The 20,017-nt window shown below is 33.8% G+C and overlaps 3 protein-coding genes and 6 non-coding genes across 14 annotated transcripts; 8 read left to right on the top strand and 1 right to left on the bottom strand.

The window, feature by feature from the left end:
- The first annotated feature begins 2,025 nt into the window (after window positions 1-2,025).
- LOC25501741 (60S ribosomal protein L17-1) lies at window positions 2,026-6,563 on the top strand. The gene is made up of 7 exons (XM_013591108.3): window positions 2,026-2,179; window positions 2,284-2,320; window positions 2,435-2,475; window positions 5,666-5,896; window positions 5,991-6,093; window positions 6,194-6,261; window positions 6,362-6,563. Exons 1-7 carry the CDS (start codon window positions 2,177-2,179, stop codon window positions 6,398-6,400), a joined length of 522 nt encoding a protein of 173 aa, XP_013446562.1. The 5' UTR covers window positions 2,026-2,176; the 3' UTR covers window positions 6,401-6,563.
- Window positions 3,506-3,641, top strand: LOC112417615 (small nucleolar RNA snoR74). Its single transcript, XR_003008216.2, has one exon. It is a non-coding gene; the product is annotated as a small nucleolar RNA snoR74 (small nucleolar RNA).
- Window positions 3,706-3,828, top strand: LOC120577803 (small nucleolar RNA snoR74). The gene has a single exon (XR_005643783.1). It is a non-coding gene; the product is annotated as a small nucleolar RNA snoR74 (small nucleolar RNA).
- LOC112417618 (small nucleolar RNA snoR74) lies at window positions 3,904-4,039 on the top strand. Its single transcript, XR_003008219.2, has one exon. It is a non-coding gene; the product is annotated as a small nucleolar RNA snoR74 (small nucleolar RNA).
- On the top strand, window positions 4,300-4,435 carry LOC120577802 (small nucleolar RNA snoR74). The gene has a single exon (XR_005643782.1). It is a non-coding gene; the product is annotated as a small nucleolar RNA snoR74 (small nucleolar RNA).
- Window positions 4,911-5,045, top strand: LOC112417616 (small nucleolar RNA snoR74). The gene has a single exon (XR_003008217.1). It is a non-coding gene; the product is annotated as a small nucleolar RNA snoR74 (small nucleolar RNA).
- A 1,067-nt stretch (window positions 6,564-7,630) lies between the features above and the next one.
- LOC112417425 (uncharacterized) lies at window positions 7,631-8,924 on the bottom strand. The gene is made up of 4 exons (XM_024773099.2): window positions 8,914-8,924; window positions 8,428-8,487; window positions 8,191-8,347; window positions 7,631-8,111 (listed from the first exon to the last, which is right to left on the bottom strand). The coding sequence occupies exons 1-4, from the start codon at window positions 8,922-8,924 to the stop codon at window positions 7,974-7,976; spliced, it is 366 nt and encodes a 121-aa protein (XP_024628867.1). The 3' UTR covers window positions 7,631-7,973.
- A 738-nt stretch (window positions 8,925-9,662) lies between these two features.
- On the top strand, window positions 9,663-14,308 carry LOC25501740 (uncharacterized). 6 transcript variants are annotated; one of them, XM_024773642.2, is made up of 7 exons: window positions 9,663-9,907; window positions 9,973-10,125; window positions 10,205-11,180; window positions 11,277-11,668; window positions 12,838-12,952; window positions 13,314-13,370; window positions 13,549-14,308. In XM_024773642.2, exons 1-4 carry the CDS (start codon window positions 9,894-9,896, stop codon window positions 11,547-11,549), a joined length of 1,416 nt encoding a protein of 471 aa, XP_024629410.1. In that variant the 5' UTR covers window positions 9,663-9,893; the 3' UTR covers window positions 11,550-11,668; window positions 12,838-12,952; window positions 13,314-13,370; window positions 13,549-14,308. The 6 variants fall into 6 exon arrangements, with proteins under 6 accessions (XP_024629410.1, XP_024629408.1, XP_024629407.1 ...); XM_024773640.2 differs by having other exon boundaries at window positions 12,881-12,952; window positions 13,314-14,308; XM_024773639.2 differs by having other exon boundaries at window positions 13,314-14,308.
- A 5,625-nt stretch (window positions 14,309-19,933) lies between these two features.
- On the top strand, window positions 19,934-20,017 carry TRNAM-CAU (transfer RNA methionine (anticodon CAU)). The gene is given in 2 exon segments: window positions 19,934-19,971; window positions 19,982-20,017. It is a non-coding gene; the product is annotated as a tRNA-Met (tRNA).

The following is a 20,017-nucleotide window of genomic DNA, read 5'->3' as shown; positions in this document are numbered from 1 at the left end:
AACTATGTGCAAAACTTGGGATGCTGCGACTTGTTCTCTATGTTAAGGCTTAACAGAAATCAAATAATAACCGCATGTGGTTTAAGAAATGCTAATATATATATAACGATTAATGTAACAGAAAGAAATGAAGCCAAATGAAAGGAGGGATGCATTCATAAATTTTGACCTGCTCCTGTGGATGCAATATCGTGTACTTAAATAATTGTATAAACACTTGATTCACCAGACGCTCTGACATTTCAGAGGTAGACACCCATCATCAATGCTTTAAACATTTCACTTGCGATAGTAAGAATAAGAACTTCAGGCAATGTTCGTTCTCACTCAAACGAATTATCACATGAACACTTCGACCAAACGAATGCTATGACCAGATGAAATGCACTTTTATCATGCCAACTAGTGTTGAACAAAACTTTTATCATTTGCATTTCATATATAAGCCAAAAAAAATTGATTGCACTTTTTCTCTTGCTTCTTATTGTGTTCCAACATCTTCATAAAGATATTTGTTGACTTTATCTAGTTAGTGCTAATAACAAGCACACTTGAACACACGGTTAGTAGACAAATTATTGTTTTGCTTTGTTATCATCAAAACAATAATTGCAAGATATTGTACTTGAACCAAACTAGTTCTTATAAATTGCCTATCACTAATATTATGAATATCCTTCCACCAAGCAAATCTTTTCACTCTCCCACCAGTCACTATACCATGCAATATACCGTATTTATGAGTTAGGACTTTAAACTACAAGCCCTCGCAATCAACCCTCATCTTCCAACACCATTGACATAAAAAAGATAGAATAAAATTCTTTAAACGAGACCATCTTTATCCTTAGGTAAACAAACTTTATCCCAATGTATCCAATGAATCTTACAAGTCTCCTCACTCCCTCCCCATTGAAAACATTTTAAAAAACGACTCAATAAGTAAAGTTATACATAAATGTTAGAGCTTTTAAAAATGAAAGTAAACAATCATATTTAAGCAAGACATGACAACCTCCCATAGGAAGGTTGTGACTTTTTAGGCCTGAGAGTATATATATGATCCTTTCAATGACAGTTTTTCAAAATGATAACTTTATCAGATTATCCTCCTATTGAAAGACCCAAATAGTTGAAGGGTATCTAACTAATTCTACAACGAAAAACATGAGAAGCATTCACCATCCAAGAATGCAAAACATTATTTTCGACAAAAAGACTTTTGTAAAAATTCACCTCCAAACCATACTTTAACTAAAGAAGAAGCAATGTTTCGATCCCTCTTATATTTGCCCAACTTTTCTTGTCCAAAATTAAAATATGGTCTACAATCTGAAGACAAGTTAGCTTGAATGAAGAGCTCATCCCAATAATATAGCTAGTGAATAAGAATGACAACAAGGGATCACCTTGCCTCAAAGCTCAATTCAATTTATTTTCCTTTGTTGAACTGCTCATTAACAAGCATAGACTGTAGCAGAGTTGAGATACTCCAGTATCCACCACCTCTACTTTAAAGGAAATCTCATTTTTGCCATAACTCCATCCAAATATTTTCAACCCACCAAATTGTAAGCATGCTCAAAATCTATCTTAAAAAAATATGAGTTATTTTTTCATCTTTTTTGTCTCATCTACAATCTCATTAGCAACACTTACTTTAACACTCTCATTCAAACCCATCATCTTATTGAGTCATACCAATTTTTATAGAACCCATTTCAACAATGTTATAGTCCACAGGAGTTTTGTCTAATAATAGAGTGAACATTGAAAAAAAATGTTAAAATGAGTGTTACAACATTCATAATGATTTAACCCACTAAATTCAACTAATAATATAGTTTCAGTTTGCTAGTTACTAAATAAATTATTATTCATATACTTATTTAAATAAAAACTATGGTACCAAATTAAATTAGTATAATGTAATTATTCATATAGTTTGTGGGATAGGAACTGCAGTTAAGAGGGGTATAAGAAGAGATTTTAGTTTCAAATAAATTGGGCCAATTGGTTGATAAACAAGTCGGGTCTATTAGCCCATGGCATAATGTCCGAACACAGAGATTAGGGCTTTATATTTCACCCGCTATATAAACTCGACCATACCTCACTTCATTCCTGCTCTCAGCCCTCTATCGTTTAATTGCAGGTTCCATCAAACGCCGTCGTCATGGTAAGCTTAGAATCCCTCACATTTTCGGTTCTCATTGATTTGTTTCAGATCTATGATTCATTTCTCTAACTCTCTTCTCTGTTGTTTGTTTTTCGAATTTTTAGGTTAAGTACTCAAAAGAGCCTGATAACCCTACCAAGTGTAAGTAACCTGTGTAATTTTATTTTATTTTATTGTGTTTTAAGCATAATTGGTTTTTTGGGATGAATTAGTTGAGATCTTATCTTACTTTTTCAAATAATTTTTTATATGCAGCTACCAAGGCTCGTGGTGCTGACCTCAGAGTTCATTTCAAGGTAACAAATTACTTTTGTTATTTTTAGATTACTTTTCTAATTTGATTAATTAGTTGTTTGTTGCTCCAGTTCAATTTGTGTTACCAAATACTTATTTTTTGTTTATTGATGATGCATTGTAATTCACTTTTGAACTTATGACTTATGAATTTCTTTGATGGTACAAACTGTTTTAAGGGCCCCTTTTGGATTAGTTTTTTTATTTTTTATTTTTTATTTTTTTTAGCTTATGCAAAAGCTAAAAACAAGGTAGTGTATGAAAAAAGAAACTTCTATACAATTTTCGAATGAACTAATCAATTAACATAAATGCTTATTTACCTGCATAAGTTTTTTTTTTTCTTCTTTTCATAAGGTAATAGATAAGGACCCCCAAATGGCCCTAGTCAGTGTCAAATTTGTTGGGCTTTAAATGTTATTTTTGATTGAAATTAAATTGTCTTTTGTGCTTATCTACTGTTATTAAGAAATGTAGTTTGAAAATTCTGAAGGAAAAAAGTTGGGGTATGTTATTTGTGTTGTGCATACATTCTTTTTTACCCCATTACATAGAAAAGTTACAGTCTGAACATGTTTTCTTCGCACTATAGATATAGTGAACACTTGAATTTTTAAAATGATAATTTTATTCATACTGTATTCACTTTGTTTTGTTGTTTATATAATACAGAGGCTATCCAGTTTGTGATTCAAATAACATTTTTATTGTTTAACTTACAGTTTAGAGTTTTTGATTGCATCATGAATTTATTTTCTTCCAGTTAAAATATAGAGAAAACCCATCTATTAGAACAGTAGTTTGGATAACCTGATAGATAACCCGATGAAAAAGCAGTTGCCTGTTATTTTGTGAATAAACCTGTCGTTAAAATCAGAGTGATAATATCCATGGTTTTTGGAAGAACCTCAACTCCCATGTAATGATTTAAGGTTCACTTAATGAGGGTACATTTTGTACATATGTTGTTCATTTCAATTAATCCATTATGAAGTTAATTGATATATTTGGAGTCATGCAACAACCTGATTGATAAAAGCAGTGGTCTGGTTCCTATATGAGCAGTCCACCCGTAACCTTCAGGGATATAAAACCCATTGTTATTGGGTGAACCTATGTCTTGTCTTTGTGATACGTGACTGAAGGTTCAGTAAATGATGGAATACTCAGTTCATTTGTTTTATTATTATAGATTATAGATTTCTAATTTTTAAATTTATAGATTATAGATGAAAAAAGCTGGTGTTTTTTGTCTTGTGAATGTACCTCGTTAAATTCAGGGAGATAATGCCCTTGATTTTTATGTGAACCTTCATTCCCTTTTTATGATTATAGGTTTCGTAAATGGAATATTGTGTGTGTGTGTGTGTGTCTGTATATCATTTTAATTAATAATTGATATATTTGGTTTCATGCAACAACCTGATTGAGAAAAAGCAGTGGTTTGGTTCCTATATGAGCAGTCCACCCGTAACCTTCAGGGATATAAAACCCATTGTTATTGGGTGAACCTATGTCTTGTCTTTGTGATACGTGACTGAAGGTTCAGTAAACGATGGAATATTCAGTTCATTTGTTTTATTATTATAGATTATAGATTTCTAATTTTTAAATTTATAAATTATAGATGAAAAAAGCTGTTGTTTTTTGTCTTGTGAATGTACCTCGTTAAATTCAGGGAGATAATGCCCATGATTTTTATGTGAACCTTCATTCCCTTTTTATGATTATAGGTTTCGTAAATGGAATATTGTGTGTGTGTGTGTGTGTGTATATCATTTTAATTAATAATTGATATATTTGGTTTCATGCAACAACCTGATTGAGAAAAAGCAGTGGTTTGGTTCCTATATGAGCAGTCCACCCGTAACCTTCAGGGATATAAAACCCATTGTTATTGGGTGAACCTCTGTCTTGTCTTTGTGATATGTGACTGAAGGTTCAGTAAACGATGAAATATTCAGTTCATTTGTTTTATTATTATAGATTATGGAATTCATATTTTTAAATTTTTAGTTTATAGATGAGAAAGGCAGTGGTTTGTTGTCTTGTGAATGGACCCTCTTGTTAAAAGAATTGAACGAGGAGCCGTATGAGGTTAAAATCTCATGTACGGTTCTGTAGAGTGGCAGTAAGGATGACTTATCTGTCAACTTTTCCACTATTACCCCTAAAAAACCAAACTCTGCCTTACGTAAAGTTGCCAGAGTACGCTTAACCTCTGGATTTGAAATCACTGCTTATATACCCGGTATTGGCCATAATTTACAAGAACATTCTGTAGACTCTTGAGATAATAACCATGATTCTTTTTGGGTGAACCTCTCCCTTTTCATGATTTAAGGTTCTGTAATCGATTGATCATTTTGTACATATGCTTCTTCATTCATTTTAAAATAAATTTTACTAACCCTATAGCCATGCAACAACCTGATTGAAAAAAGCAGTGGTCTGGTTCCTATATGAGCCGTCCACCCGTAACATTCAGGGATATAAACTCATTGTTATTGGGTGAACCTATGTCTTGTCTTTGTGATACGTGATTGAAGGTTCAGTAAACGATGGAATATTTAGTACATTTGTTATAATTTTTTAGATTTTAGATTTCTAATTTTTAAATTTGATTCATTTTGATATGTGTTGACATGTATTCAATTATTGGTTTAGTCTGCTCTTATGTTTTTTAATGTCTGTATTGATTTAGCCACCTTAGTTGCTTGATTTGCCTCATTATTACTTGATTATTTAATACATAGGAAAATTGAGTTTGCCTTTTCCAGTTCAATATTACATGGAAAAGACGTATAGGTCATAGAATATCCTGATGAAAAAAAAAACAGGTGTCTGTTATCTATATCGAGCAGTCCTCTTGGAAATGTCAGTGATATGTTTTTCATTAGATGATGAGACATGTTTTTCATTAGTATGTGTATTTATGCATTCAAGAAGCATGATCAACTTCTATCTGCAACTTGTATTTTAAATTAAAGGATATAACAATCATTGATTGACATAGTTTCATTGTTTATAACTTTAAACAATTATTGTTTGGTTACTTTAAATGTTTGTTTTTTCCCAATTATGTTTCATTAATGATTGAAACCTACAATTAAGCTACTGCTACTTTTATTTTTATCCTTGATATGATTTTTTTATGAATGTGGGATTAAACATTTTAAATTGTACTTGCAGAACACTAGGGAAACTGCCTTTGCCATCAGGAAGTTGCCCTTGACCAAGGCTAAAAGGTACTTGGAAGACGTTCTTGCACACAAACAGGCCATTCCATTCAGACGTTTCTGTCGTGGTGTTGGGAGGACAGCTCAAGCCAAGAATAGACACTCAAATGGACAAGGAAGGTGGCCAGTCAAGTCAGCAAAGTTTATCCTGGATTTGCTGAAGAATGCAGAGAGTAATGCTGAAGTAAGTTCTGAATCTTTTATTTGCTTTTTTAAATTGAAATTTATTTGCCCTGTTTTTTTTAATGCTCATTTGAATGTTAATTACTACTTTCTAGGTCAAAGGTTTGGATGTTGATGCTCTATATGTTTCACATATCCAAGTCAATCAAGCACAGAAGCAAAGACGCAGAACATACAGAGCCCATGGAAGAATCAACCGTATGTTTCAAATCTTATGATTCGTTTTAATTGATTATATTTGGTCTTTTTTTTTTTTGGAAGTGTGTTTTTATTGATGTCTTTTTTTTTTTTGTTGCAGCTTACATGTCATCTCCTTGCCACATTGAGTTGATTTTATCCGAAAAGGAAGAGGCAGTTCAGAAAGAGGTATTGGTGCTTTTGTTTCTCTTTATATTTATTGCTTATTTAATTGTTTCGGCAAGATTTTGGTTATTTAAATTAAATTTTTATTCTGATATTTTTCCAGCCGGAGACCCAGTTGGCAGCAAGCAAGAAGAGGGCTTAAACTCTAGGAATTTTATTGCTGCATTGTACTCTTAGGTCTTGTCACAGTTTTGTTATGTTTATTTTTCTGATTCTATTTAAGAGATATTGCAAAATTATGTTCTATTTTATACTGAATTTGGAAAGTTAACTTTTTATTCAATTGCCAAACATGATTCACCGGAGTTTACAAAAACCGTGATAAAATCTTTAAATAGTAATTAGAAAGATATTTCTTGGTGGTTGAATTTTATAGAACGAGAAGAGGACGAGACATAGTATATATATATTGTGTCAAATTGTGTGAAAAATTCTGTTTTTTTGTGGAACAAAGGGGGTTAGAAGAGCAGGTTGTGTGATCTGATCATGTTTTTGGGCGTATTCATGGGATTGAACAATTAATGTTTGGAACACATGGGCGTAAAAACTGATGATGATAACACTGGTCGCATCATGGTCAGATTGAATAAAATTATGTTATGCCTGAGTTTTGCAGCGTAGGTAGATGAAATTATGTTGTGGACTAGAGAACTTTTTGAAGATGTTTGTAAGCGTGTCTACAGTCTTTCTCTCCATCCTCTCTCTGATGGAAATCTATCTCTGAAACACTTGATAGATCTATCCTCTTTTTTACACTCTTTGTTCTGTTCAGATCTGTAATACACTTTTCCCACTTCATTTCAGATCTGTTCAAACCTAAAATGTGTTTGGATTGGAATACACATAAATGACGGTGGAAAATTATATTTTGTTGAAAGAAAATCATAGGCTACTCCAAATTTTATTGAAGTTAATATGAAGCTTGTGAAAAGGAGTACATTTTTTTTTTGCTTTCGCACCGGTTTTTGACCCACCAAAGATGAGAGAGTAATTTGGCTCGTGCGTAGAGGTGGCTCGTGCGTAGAGGCATGTGCACTGGCCAAACGTTGAATAAAAGTACTTTAGTCGTATACATCCAGTAAACATTAAACAATATTGGTTTTAAGTTTTAACCAAAGAGAAAGTGAGAGGGAAACAGATGTGGTGCGCTGATATTGTGCTTTAAGATGTTTATTAGGTATCTTTGATCCAACAACCATGACTCTCTTTGATAATTATATTCCAGTTACACGAGAAAACTTTCAAAATCCCAATATCCACCTGTACACACTTATTTCACAGTTGTAAATAAATTTCAAATGAATTGTTCAATTGGACCAGTTACTAAATCATTTAATTAAACCCAAAAAATATCCCAGGACAGTTAACATCACCCTAGCTAATTGCTATCAAGTTGGATGCCAACAAGAATGACAATATGCTCTCATTAGTTGATACCAAAGCAGAAACCATGCATGGAAACACCAAGCTAATCTCAAGAAAACTGTAAAGACTAAATCAACAAACGGCTTATTAAAGAACTAATAAAGCAACATAGGATAACAACGTGAATTAACTACAAATTCAAAGTTTGACTTCAACAGATAAAGAAGTGCAGCACAAAGCCACAAACTAAACAACAATGCAAGTTAACTACAAATTCAGAGTTTCACTTTTGTAAATTTCATAGAAAGAAGTAAACCGCAATCTTCATCATCATCATTGAAGCATCACACTCACAGGCCATGGTGATCTTCAATCTCAACCATTGGCCTGACCCGAGGCACGGGAGACACACCTGCGGCATGGTGATCTTCAATTCCAGCATTTATAGCCAAGTCATTAAGGTCTGCTGCAATCGATTCGTCATTTTTCTGCAGCCACAAACAGTTTCTATCAAGTAGTTAACAAAATAAGAAAAACCCATCTATTTACAGCCAAAATCAAGTTTACCGTTTGCTCCATCTCTTCTACACATTTATCATTTCTCTTTGGTGTAATTGGTATAACAGTCAAAACAATAGTTTTTCCCGTTTTTTTCACCTTTTTCCTGGACTTCTTTTCAGTTCGATTGAGCTCACTTTGAGTAAAGTTCCCCCGAATTTTATGCCTGCATCCATTAAATAAATAATTAGAATATGATCAGCCTGCACAATCAATTTGAGTTATATTTTACATAATATCACTCACCAGGCCCGACTCTTAGCAGACGCAAGGTGAGCTACGGTGCCAGGAGCCTTAATTTTGCACCTTAAAGTGTTGAGTATATATAATAAAATAAAAAGACATCTTATAATAGTTTAGTGGTAAAATAGAATTGGTCTTGAGGTTTAATCCCGAGCATTTGTGTGAATTTGAACCAAATATAAAAGTCTCAATAACATGCATAACTACTAGTTCATTACAATTAAATATGTATTTCTGAGTTTTCTATGACTGTAGAAACTATATATATTTTTGAAGGAAAAACTACTATATATATTTTGAATTTTCTGTCATCTATTTCCATTAACAATGCAAATTAAATATGTTAAATAATTAATATTTTTTCTATTGTTTCAAGATTAATCATGCATGCCGGTACTAATTTGCTACTATTTTTTCGATATTAGTACTAGTTTGTCGCCGTTTAGATAGCAAAGACACTTTTTTTTTAAGCAACAACAACCAATATACTTAAGACCCATTTTGCACTAAACAAAAGTGATGCTTTTTTTTCAAGTTTTTGGCGTTCCTTTTTATTATGAACCCAATTTTTAATATTAAAACAATTAGTGGTTAGTGAAGTTCAACACAAGTTAGTTGGTTTCTTCTATACAACTTAAATAGATGATTACTATCGCTTAGAAAATCTCGTCTTTTCATTTAGGCTCATTTTTAATATTTTAACATGGCCTCTGATTTTATCAGAACGGTCATGTCACTCATACTCGTATATGTATAAAGTGTGTTTTATCTTATTTGGCGTGAGTATTTTTTTTTTGTGGATATTCAATTTATGAGTTCAATAGTCATCCCTAATTTCAAATCGAGATAAATAAATTCCCAAATTACTAAGCCCGTGAGAAGCTCTAATACTACAATTTATAGAGTAAAGCAGTAGGGAATTTTATCTATATGACTCCAGTAACTAAACGTGAATAGTGGAACAACTAAGTCAATCCCACTATACGAATATTAACAGTGGCATCTAATTAAGAGGAGTGTTATTTGAACAATCAATTTGGTGACAACTTATTTGACAACCATACTTTACAAAGAAAAAAGTGGTATTGACACGGAAACCATAGCAATAAAGAGATAAAGAAATAAACTGTAAAAGAATATGAAAGAGAAAGTTGTTGCAAAAGTTGTGACTAAATGAATGTTCAAATATCATTTCTGATTAATTAAAACACGATTCAACAAATTTGGATATGTTTTTAGTGTATCATACATAGCAGAAAAGGGACCAGTATGGAATTGTCCTTTCAACTTCATAAGGAGAGTAACTTGAGGCCAGATATTACTGAGGTTCTAGTTTCAGCAATTCACCCAACAGATCCATCAAGAGAGCTTTTATTCAGCAGTAGTGTTCCAAATCGCGGTATCCCAACCCATTCGCATCTAATTACAGGGCTAATAAAACTAAAGGGGATGTCAAACTCCGCGTTCAGATGCAATTGTTCCCGTAAGTTGAGATATAACTTTGACAATCCATTTAAGATATTACAAACACTAACTTACTTTGAACAGCACCGTGCGTCCTATTTATTCTTTTCACAGAGAGTTTAGGCTCCAACTCTATTGGACTAAGAAGAAGAAGAAGATTGATACAACATTTTCCGATGAGCTAGAAGCTACAGACATCTTGTACAAGAAGGATGCATTTAATTCTAGGTGGAGCAGGTATCTAATATAATTTTTGAAGTGTGTTTAGTTGGACCTAATTGGCAAGTATGCTGAAATCATTGTTATTTATGTGCAGTTATTTGGAAATTGCAAGTGTAGACTTCAAAATGGACCAAAAATCCTTTTGGAAGGGCTTGCTGAAACATTTCAATGGGGACTACTTGATGGTGGATATCGTTCATTCCGGTTTGTTGGCACAACCGTCAGGTGTACCTATTTTAATTGAACGTGGTGAGGAAGATTTTCACCTAATGGGTGCCAGTCTTGATAGAGTGCATCTTGATAGTGTGCTTCGGAAAGCTTTACAATTGGAGTTATCAGCTGTGCAACAGTTAGATGCTACGGAGCTAACTATTCAACATGTACTTGATTATAAGAAGAGTTTGTGTAGAAATGGTTTCATTGTTTTCCAATTCTATTTCTTGAAGACCATACTAGATACATCTTTTGGGAAGTATTGTCGGGAACATCGTAGGCCTGATACAAATTTGCATCCAGCAAGTAACCCAAACATCCCGGGTGATGGAGAAGGTGGTGGTGGTTCGACTCATATAGAGGATGAACTAAATATTTCTTTCAATTCTATCGAAGAAATTGTGACCTTAGACACTGATGGAAGTGAAATGGCGGTCATTGCTAAAGGAGCTAACAGCCCGGGTGATGGAAGTGAAAAGGCAGTGGTCATTGCTGATGGAAGTGAAGAGGTAGTGGTCATTGCTGATGGAGCTAACAGCTTGGGTGATGGAAGTGAAGAAACCGGCAATGATTATGATGAGCTAGTTAAATCTATGAGGGAAATTATGGCTGTACACACCAGCACTCTACAAACTATCGAAAATGTTATCTCTAATTATAGAGATTTTATGACAAAGGCATTTACAAAACATCCAACAGAGAAGTACAGTCCTAGAGTGCAGATGGAGATATCTAAGTTGTACACTTACGCACAACAACATGCTTTTAATCAGTTTATAAATGTGGGTGAGGAGGACAGCAAGCTTGCTAATTATATTTCTGATATGCAGAAAAGAAATTTTGCTGGACCATCTACCGTAAGCTCTTTTATCCTGTTTCATTCTAATTCTGTGGAGATTATAGTTTTACTCTTTTTGAAATTCTTATTTTATTTATTTATTTTGCTGTTGTAGGCTAAGGGTGAGAAAGTCATAAAAACCAAAGAACAAGCCGGGGCAACTGCGAAATTGGGGGAGGAGCATGCATGGAAATATTACAAAGAAAAGTACAAGATTTATAGAGTTCGTTGGATGAATGATCCTGAAGAATCCTCACACCCTTGTGATATATGTGTTTATGATAGAGCAAATTTGCCGATGATTTTTATTGAAGTGAAGACAACCGTTGTTTGGGGAAAACCTTGGTTTTATGTCACTAAGAGGGAGTATTCAGGAAAGATTTTATAATTGCTCATGTTGATGAAAAGGGGGGACCATTTAGTCTCACTGAATATATTGATCCGAGTAATTCGAAGAGTAAGCTAAAACTATCTATGACACGCATCAAATAAGGAATGAACTTTCAGGTATATTTTGCATCTTGGTGAATATATATATATATTATTCCTTTCTTCATAAAAAACTGCAATTTTATTTTTCTTATAGAAATTTTGCATTAGGATTGTTTGAGTTTCTAATGCATACTGATATGGTTTGATAGGACAAAGACTTGGCCAAAATTGATTGTAAACTAAATTATATATTACAAACTCTTGGCTTCCAAATTTGTGCAGTATTAGCAGACATTAGAATTCTGAACATGAAAGAATTCTGAACTCTGTTTACAATGATTGTGGATTCTCTGATACAGTATTAAGTATATATAGAGAAACTATCCTTCATTGCATGATTCAGCCACATATCATATATGAGTTACTATTGTCTTCAACCATCCAGACAATGAAACAATTATTACGTTGAAGGACTATATTGGTGCACTGTAACAGTAACAATCTTATATAAATATATTCCCTTCCCATCAACCTATTAGGTACTAATTCCTTTCCCATCAACCTATCAGGCACTAATTCCCTTCCCATTAGAATACTTAACTCTATCAGATGGACAAGACTGTATCGGAGAATCCACAATCATTGTAAACAGAGTTCAGAATTCTTTCATGTTCAGAATTCTAATGTCTGCTAATCCACACACAACACAAAAATCATATATTTTGATATTTAGAGCTTTGCAAATGGAAAGACGTGACCTTACAACTTATTTTTTTCACTGTTACCAATTATGTATTGCATTTTATTATTCCAATCCCTTTACAATAAACCCGAGCGGAGCACGGGTCAAAAATCCAGTTAAATAATAATATTATCTCTCATCCCTCCCAACAACCTCTTCTTCTTCTTCTGTTTGAGGTACTGGAGAATTTTACACTGTCATAGTTTATTAAATCCCTCCTATATATCAAAGAGAAGCAAACCATCATTGGAGAAAATGAAATTGTTTTCAAAATCATGTCGCAACCACAATGGCCAATGAAATCAGATAAAGATACACATACTTCATAACCAGATTTTTAAACTACTTAATACATTTTTCATAACACATAAATGTGTTTAAGAAACATTAATACAAAGAAAATAAAAGTAAACAAAAATAAACTATTGTGTAGTATATAATTACTTTAATGTGCTCTTGAGAGTTGGGACAATAAGATCCTTGGTGTGCATGTGTTCCATAGCTTTCAAGTGATGAAAACTTCAACTGAGAATTGAAGTGTGTAGGGTGCTTAACCAACTGCCAAAGAATGTTTATAGACAATTTCCACCTTACAACAATGTCTCATCACTTTGAAGGTAATTTTCTTTAAAGTACTTGTCCTGTAAGCGGTTATGATAAAGAAAGCCATTGATTGTAACGGTAGGGATGAGAGAGAATATTATTAATGAATTAAAAAAGTGGCAGAAACAAGTGGGGTTGTAAAGAAAAGCAATTTTCCAGCCGCAGTTAACTGCCGTTGGCACTAGCGGCACCGTTGGCACTAGCGGCAATTAACTGCTGCCGGGTTGCTGAACGGTAGTTAACTACCGTTGGAGGCTTTTAAGCAATTTTCATGTGTCATTGTGAAGTATTCAACGTAAGAAAAGCAATTTCCTAATTAGTAGTTTGAACTTTAACAACCAGTGTATGCTGAATGATACTATTTCTCAACTTCAGGGGCTTAGATGCATCGGAGAAATCTACATTCAAGAAACCACCACGGACTCTAGACAGGTCAGCTTCAGATCCTATCATATCAAATGTTGTGGATAAACTCATTAGACCCCCATTTTTTTTTCTTACTTTCAAATTAGGAGCATAATGCGATTCAGTTGTGTAAAATTAGAGTTCATCTTTGCTCCATTTAAGTTTCCTCAATTTACTCCTTCTCATTTTATTGTGCATTGGCAAGCTTTGAAGTGGGTGTTGAAGTATTTGAATGAGTCTTTGAAGAGCAGTTTGAAGTACACAAAAGCAGCTCAAGAGGAAGACGCTTTGGAGGGGTATGTTGATGCAGACTATGCGGGCAATGTGGACACAAGAAAATCTCTATCGGGTTTTGTGTTTACTCTCTATGGCACGACTATTAGTTGGAAGGCAAATCAACAATCCGTGGTGACATTATCAACAACTCAAGCGGAGTACATTGCCTTTGTAGAAGGGGTGAAAGATGCCATATGGTTGAAAGGTATGATTGGTGAGTTAGGAATTACTCAAGAATATGTGAAGATACATTGTGATAGTCAAAGTGCCATTCACTTGGCGAATCATCAAGTGTATCATGAGAGGACTAAGCACATTGACATTCGCTTGCACTTTATTAGAGACATGATTGAATCAAAAGAGATTGTGGTGGAAAAAATGGCATCGGAAGAGAATCCGGCGGATGTGTTTACCAAGTTGAAGAAACATGCCAGGGCAACCCATGTTTCTCTACTACAATGTCCCCACTCCACCGAAAACCAGACACAAATATTAACATAGCTTACATTCATGTTTAAATTAATGCTTGTTTTTTCTACTAATCAATCAACAGTTTTTATATTCCCTACTGCATCATTCGTTGCTTGACTTGATTCGTCATACAATTTCTGTTCATTAACAATATCATGCTTGTATTGTAACAATGTTGACTCATGCTCATGAAGTAATTTTCTTACATCTTAGTAGGATACCAACAACTGTACATAATGATTTGATAACTATCGATTCAGTTGAGAACACATTTTCATATCCATTCACAATATTAATTAGTTGCTTAATGAAATCAAGAACAAATATTTGCATCTTTGTTGAACCCTTTCAAGAACTTCACACATCATGTCCTAATAGAGGCACCTAAAGCAAGGATTATAAGAGCAAGCTTCCAACTTACTTTCATTGTGTGAATTGTGAAATTATGTTGAATTGAATCTGCATCAGTAGACAACCTTGCTCCATTTGAATGCTCAGATTCAACAAACCAACTTACTTCCATGTAAACTACCTTCTCAAAACACATTTTCCGAATCCTTCTGATCAACTTACCTCCAGCAATGCCATAATCTATATGGAAAAACGAATAGAAGGTGGATCAGCAAGTATGAGTAAACACACTTCACCTGATCATAAAAGATAATTTCAAAACAATCTATTGAAGAAAAGAAAGATTTCAGGGACTCTAACAACATATACAAAAGCAAGAGTAAAAATTATATAACTAAAATATAACAGACTTTGAATCCCTCTTTTTCTAAGACATACATGTTTTCTTGAACAATCCACTTATCTGATGAGAGTACCAAACATTCGAAATGAACTTAAGGTAATTAAACAGTTGAGAGGGAGAGAAACTTCTGAAGACAACTCGTTGTAGGATGCATTTTGTTGTCTCAATGAGACTAACAACCTTCCTTCTATGCATGCTCAAACAGTTCGCTTCAAGCATAGTTCTAACGACTGGTTCCACATAAAAGATAGGACTTGCTTAAATTGAGTTGCTCCTGTGGTTGAAGTTGATGTCATCTTGATTCAAGCTGGCTCTTGATACTATGTGTTGAGAGTAATGTTAGGTTTTGATTGATTGGTTTTAAAACTAGGAATGGTGAAAGTTAAGTGATAATAATGGGCAGGACTGAGCTCATCATGAGTTATGAGTCAATCGTGCACCATGTCCCACATCGCTAAGTTGGAAACAATCTGTGATACTATGCTTTATAAAAGAGGAGCTGAATGAGATGTTATTCATGGGCCAAGACAGTAGGCCGGTCTTTGTGAACATGTGTGCCTTCAATATTGTTTTTTATTTAGGTAGGAAAAAGAAATTAAAGTTGGCACCAGTTTCAAACTTTTTGTTAATTTGTTTCTTTTTTTGCCTCAAAAAAAAAAAAAAATTTAAAATTTAAAATAAGTAACGGTATGCTACTGCTCGCTCAGATGAACCAAAGTAACAATTTCAAGATTAATCAAATAATTTGAAGAAACATGCTAGTACACCCTAAGTTTCTCTACTACAATCTCCCACTCCACCAAAAATCAGACACAAATATTAGTATAGCTACATTCATGTTCAAATTGATGCTTGTTTTTTCTACTAATAATCAAGCAACCGTTCTTATACTCCCTACTGCATCATTCGCTACCTCATACAATTTATGTTCATTGAAAACAATTACAGTACTCACAAGTCACAACATAAACCTAGGTAAAAAATGCGTCGAGGTATCATGCTTGTACTGTAACGATGTTGACTCATGCTCATGAAGTAATTTTCTTCCATCTTCTGAGTATGATGCCAAAAATTGTTGAAAAATATTGATCTGATTACTATTGATTAAGTTGAAAACAAATTTTCATATCCATTCACAATATTAATTAGGTAGATTATTGAAAGTCAAGATCAAGAACAACATTTGCATCTTTGTTGAACCCTTTCAAGAACTTCACTTGCAAAAATCCATCATGTCCTAGTAAAGGGACCAAGCAAGGAAACATGAATAGAAAAGTGGATCAGCAAGGCAAACAAATGGGCATCAGCAAGTATGAGTAAACACTCTTCAACTGAATAAAAGATAATTTCAAAACAATTTATTGAAGAAAAGATTCAAGGGACTCTTGACAACATATACAAAAGCAAGAGTAAAAATGAATGGACATTTATATATCTAAAAAATAACAGACATTGACTTTTTAAGTCCTGTTTTCTTGAACAGTCCACTTATCCGATGAGAGTAACAAACATCTGAAATGTACTTAAGGTAACTGAACAGTTGAGAGGGAGAGAAACTTCTGAAGCCAACTCCTTGTAGGATCCATTTTGTTGCCTCAATGACTAACAACCTTCCTTCTATTTAAGCTCAAACAGTTTCATTCAATTCTAAAAATACAATTACCGAGAAGCATTGACATCTCTAAATTAGGTATGCTCAATTTAGATACATATATATGATATATCTATGTCAGTGTTCTCTAGGTTTAATATTAATTAGCAGTGTCGACATGTCTATGTATTTGTCCGTACTTCATAAGTTTCTTCACAATACATATAATATTGTCGAGAAATCTGAACGTGATATGAGCTTTAAAGTGTTCAGTTGATCCATAAGACTTGGTATATTGATTTTTTTATACAACCAATGAAAGCCAGTTGCACAATTTTTTAATTGTACAAAGTTAAAAGCTCTCTTTCCCTTTGTCGTTGTCAAAGAGGATCAAGAACAACTAAACTCTTAATAGGAATAGGACCCGGACAAATTATCAATAGAGGTCAAGAATGAAGAAAAAAAGTTGAGTTACAAGTACGTGGATGATAATGATGAGAATTGAGTTGGTCTTTTCAAGGGTAAGTAGAGTAAACAAAATCCGACAATTGAGCTTCGTTACAATTACCTGGAGGATAACGATGACCATGATTTGCAACCACAAAATGTTTTGAAGGAGTATTAGGGACAATAACAGGAAGACCATGTGATTTAACAGAATTAGAGGCCACGGTACAATTCGATCATAGAACTTCAAGTAAGTAGTGTTATTATTACAAGTGACTGATTAAGGGAAATGAAACATAACAGCAAATAAAAAATGTTCGAAGGGTTTCCAACTTCTGAATAATATTTGTTCACTCTTGATAGTTGGTATTGCTATCAACTCAAGTGTAGTATAACAACTTTGTTATGGTCAATCTCTGTTCATTATTTGTTGCTGAAGGTTCAGTTAATGATGTAATATTTAAGCACTACAATTAGGCATTGAGGACAAGAGTATGGAAATTTAATAACAGAGGCAAATTACATAGTGAAGTCAGCTTATCGCTTTGCTATGGAAACACTCATTGGTAATTTAGAATTTCGAGTGCCGGGATATAGGCCACAATACTATTTGATCATGGAACTGCAAGTTAGTAGTGATAATATTACAAGTGAGTGGCAAGTGAGGTGTGAAAGTAGAGAGTAGAAATATGGTTTTAAGTCCCACATTGCTAGCAAGAAATACGACATATGTGAAGTAGTTCTATATAACATCACAAGTGACCCTTTAAGTAAGCCATCCGTCACCAAGTGTGCCTATTGTGATCCCAATGTTCATATTCATAGTGACTCTGCTGATGACATTGTCGACTCTTTATTAGAGTTTTGTTGTTATCTGGAGGGTTATTGGGAGAGTGACATTGGTCGCCATGGCAAAAATTGAGTTAAAAATACTTTAGGAATCTTCACATATACTAAGATAGTTGACACGGTTGATGTTCATGCTCGTGAATTAATTTTCTTACATCTTAGTATGATGACAAAATTTGTACAAAAATATTGATCTGATAACTATTGATTTAGTTGAGAACACATTTTCATATCCACTTTTTAAGTCTTGTTTCCTTGAACAATCCGCTTATCTGATGATAGTAACAAACATGCAAAATGCACCTTCCTTCTGAAGCCAACTCCCTGAAGGATCCATTTTGTTGCCTCAGTGACTAACAACCTTCCTTCTTCGCAAACTCAAACAGTTCCCTTTAATTCTAAAAACACAATTACGAAAGATATATAATCCGAGGGAGCACACAATTAACTCATAAAAATATGTTTTCTACTCGCAAAAGAAAAGGAAAAGGACAAAACAGAACAATCAGTTCCGAAATTTCTGGCTTCAGCACTATTCCTGTAAAACTCATAAGATTAAAAACAAAAATAATGAAATCAAATCACTAGATTGCAGTTTATTAATGATGCAGACTTGGTTTCTTAGCTGACAATCTTTTTGTGAAGCTGATCATTGGTTTGTTTGTGCTTGGTCTAATTATAAATGGCTAATGTTGTTTCTTAGTTATTACTTTACATCTAAGGTAATTTAATTTGATAATGTTAATTCAGCTTATAGAAGAGGCCGGAAGCAAAGGAAGCCTAAAACAATGTTATTCTCTTATTCAAAAAATAAAATAAAATTTACTCCCTATATATGCATTGGTCTTTTCACAGGTAATAGTCAAGGGAGACATGGGAATATGAGATGGGAGGAAAATAAACATTTGGCATGAGCCAATAAAAGAGTTCCCTTCAAGTGTAAAAACACAATTACAAAAAATATTTTGATAGCCACTAGATTTGAAGCATAATTCCATCAACATTCAGCAAAGTTTGTTCTTCCATCAGACTTGTTGTAAACTATGGATTGCACTTACTAAAAGTGAGTTGCTCCTGTGATTGAACTTGATGTCATTGTGATTCAACCTGGCTGTTGATACTATGTGTTGAACTTGAGCTTGTATGAGAGTAATGTTTGGTTCTAATTGACTGGTTTAAAGCTATGAGCGAGAAGGATTGGACTCATCGTGAGTTATCGTCATTCGACACTGCACAATGTCCCACATCGCTAAGTTGGAAACAAAATGTGATGCAGTGGTCTATAAAACCGGAGCTCGGTGAGTAAATTAAAATATTTTGCATGGAGTAGATGGTGCCAACCCTAGCTGTGGAGATGGTTTGGTTTGCGGAAGCAGATGCATGTTGTCACATTATCTGTTTTCCGATACCATTGCCACCTTTGCAACTGGTGCCATTATAACGTTTCCCTTGTTACTTTCGTTTTGATTTTCCATTTTTATATACGCCCCTTAAGCACTCACTAACTCTGTTTCTACTGTAGATTTTAAGCATAGTTCCATAAATCGTTTCCATATAGCAAAGTTTAATCTTCCATCCATCAGACTTTAATCGCTCAAATTTGAGAAAAAGTAATTTAGTTCCTTAAATTGAAAAATATCAATCAATTAATTTTTCTTCAAATTTTGACACCATAACATAATTTATAGTTTTTATGCTTCTTTTGATGCAGCAAAGGTGTATTTAAATCCATGTAAATCTCTTTTATTAGTTTTGAATCTTTTGATGGAGAACTTTCTTTAGATTATGAAAAACGCCGGGTGGAGATACTATGTACAATGTCTCTTTAAAATCACCGTCTAAGAAAGTATTTTTGACATATCTTTGTGAAATATGTTAATTGTGAACAAATGCAATAACAATAACAGTGCGAATACCGATCAGTTTGAAATAAAAAAGTAAATGTTTTTTTCATAATTCATACCATATTGTTTGGAGAATCTCTTGGACATAATATGAACTTTATTAGGGACAATGTGACATCAATAGGAAGATAACGTGAATCAATGGAACTACTAGTGTCAACTCAGAAAAGTCACTCCACTCCTACCCGAAAGATTTGCAGTCTTCACCGATCTTCATTCAAACGTTAAGAGGTAAAATAAAACACACACAATATCATTACAACCTTCAAATAAAAGTATTATATATCTGTAAACAAATGGGGTGGTGGCGCAGTTGGCTAGCGCGTAGGTCTCATAGCTAAGAGTTATCCTGAGGTCGAGAGTTCGAGCCTCTCTCACCCCA

The sequence above is a fragment of the Medicago truncatula genome, chromosome 8 (genome assembly GCF_003473485.1).
Source record: "Medicago truncatula cultivar Jemalong A17 chromosome 8, MtrunA17r5.0-ANR, whole genome shotgun sequence".
Lineage (NCBI taxonomy): Eukaryota > Viridiplantae > Streptophyta > Magnoliopsida > Fabales > Fabaceae > Medicago > Medicago truncatula.
Note: the sequence above shows the minus strand (reverse complement) of the source record. Positions and strands in the feature narration are given on the sequence as shown.

Coding starts and splice junctions, on each gene's coding strand:
- LOC25501741 (XM_013591108.3), top strand. Junction 2,321..2,434: donor GCCTGATAACCCTACCAAGT/GTAAGTAACCTG, acceptor TTTTATATGCAG/CTACCAAGGCTCGTGGTGCT. Junction 6,094..6,193: donor AGCCCATGGAAGAATCAACC/GTATGTTTCAAA, acceptor TTTTTGTTGCAG/CTTACATGTCATCTCCTTGC.
- LOC112417425 (XM_024773099.2), bottom strand. Junction 8,348..8,427: donor TCTGCTAAGAGTCGGGCCTG/GTGAGTGATATT, acceptor TAATGGATGCAG/GCATAAAATTCGGGGGAACT. Junction 8,112..8,190: donor TAGAAGAGATGGAGCAAACG/GTAAACTTGATT, acceptor TTGTGGCTGCAG/AAAAATGACGAATCGATTGC.
- LOC25501740 (XM_024773640.2), top strand. Junction 10,126..10,204: donor TTTAATTCTAGGTGGAGCAG/GTATCTAATATA, acceptor ATTTATGTGCAG/TTATTTGGAAATTGCAAGTG. Junction 11,181..11,276: donor ATTTTGCTGGACCATCTACC/GTAAGCTCTTTT, acceptor TTGCTGTTGTAG/GCTAAGGGTGAGAAAGTCAT.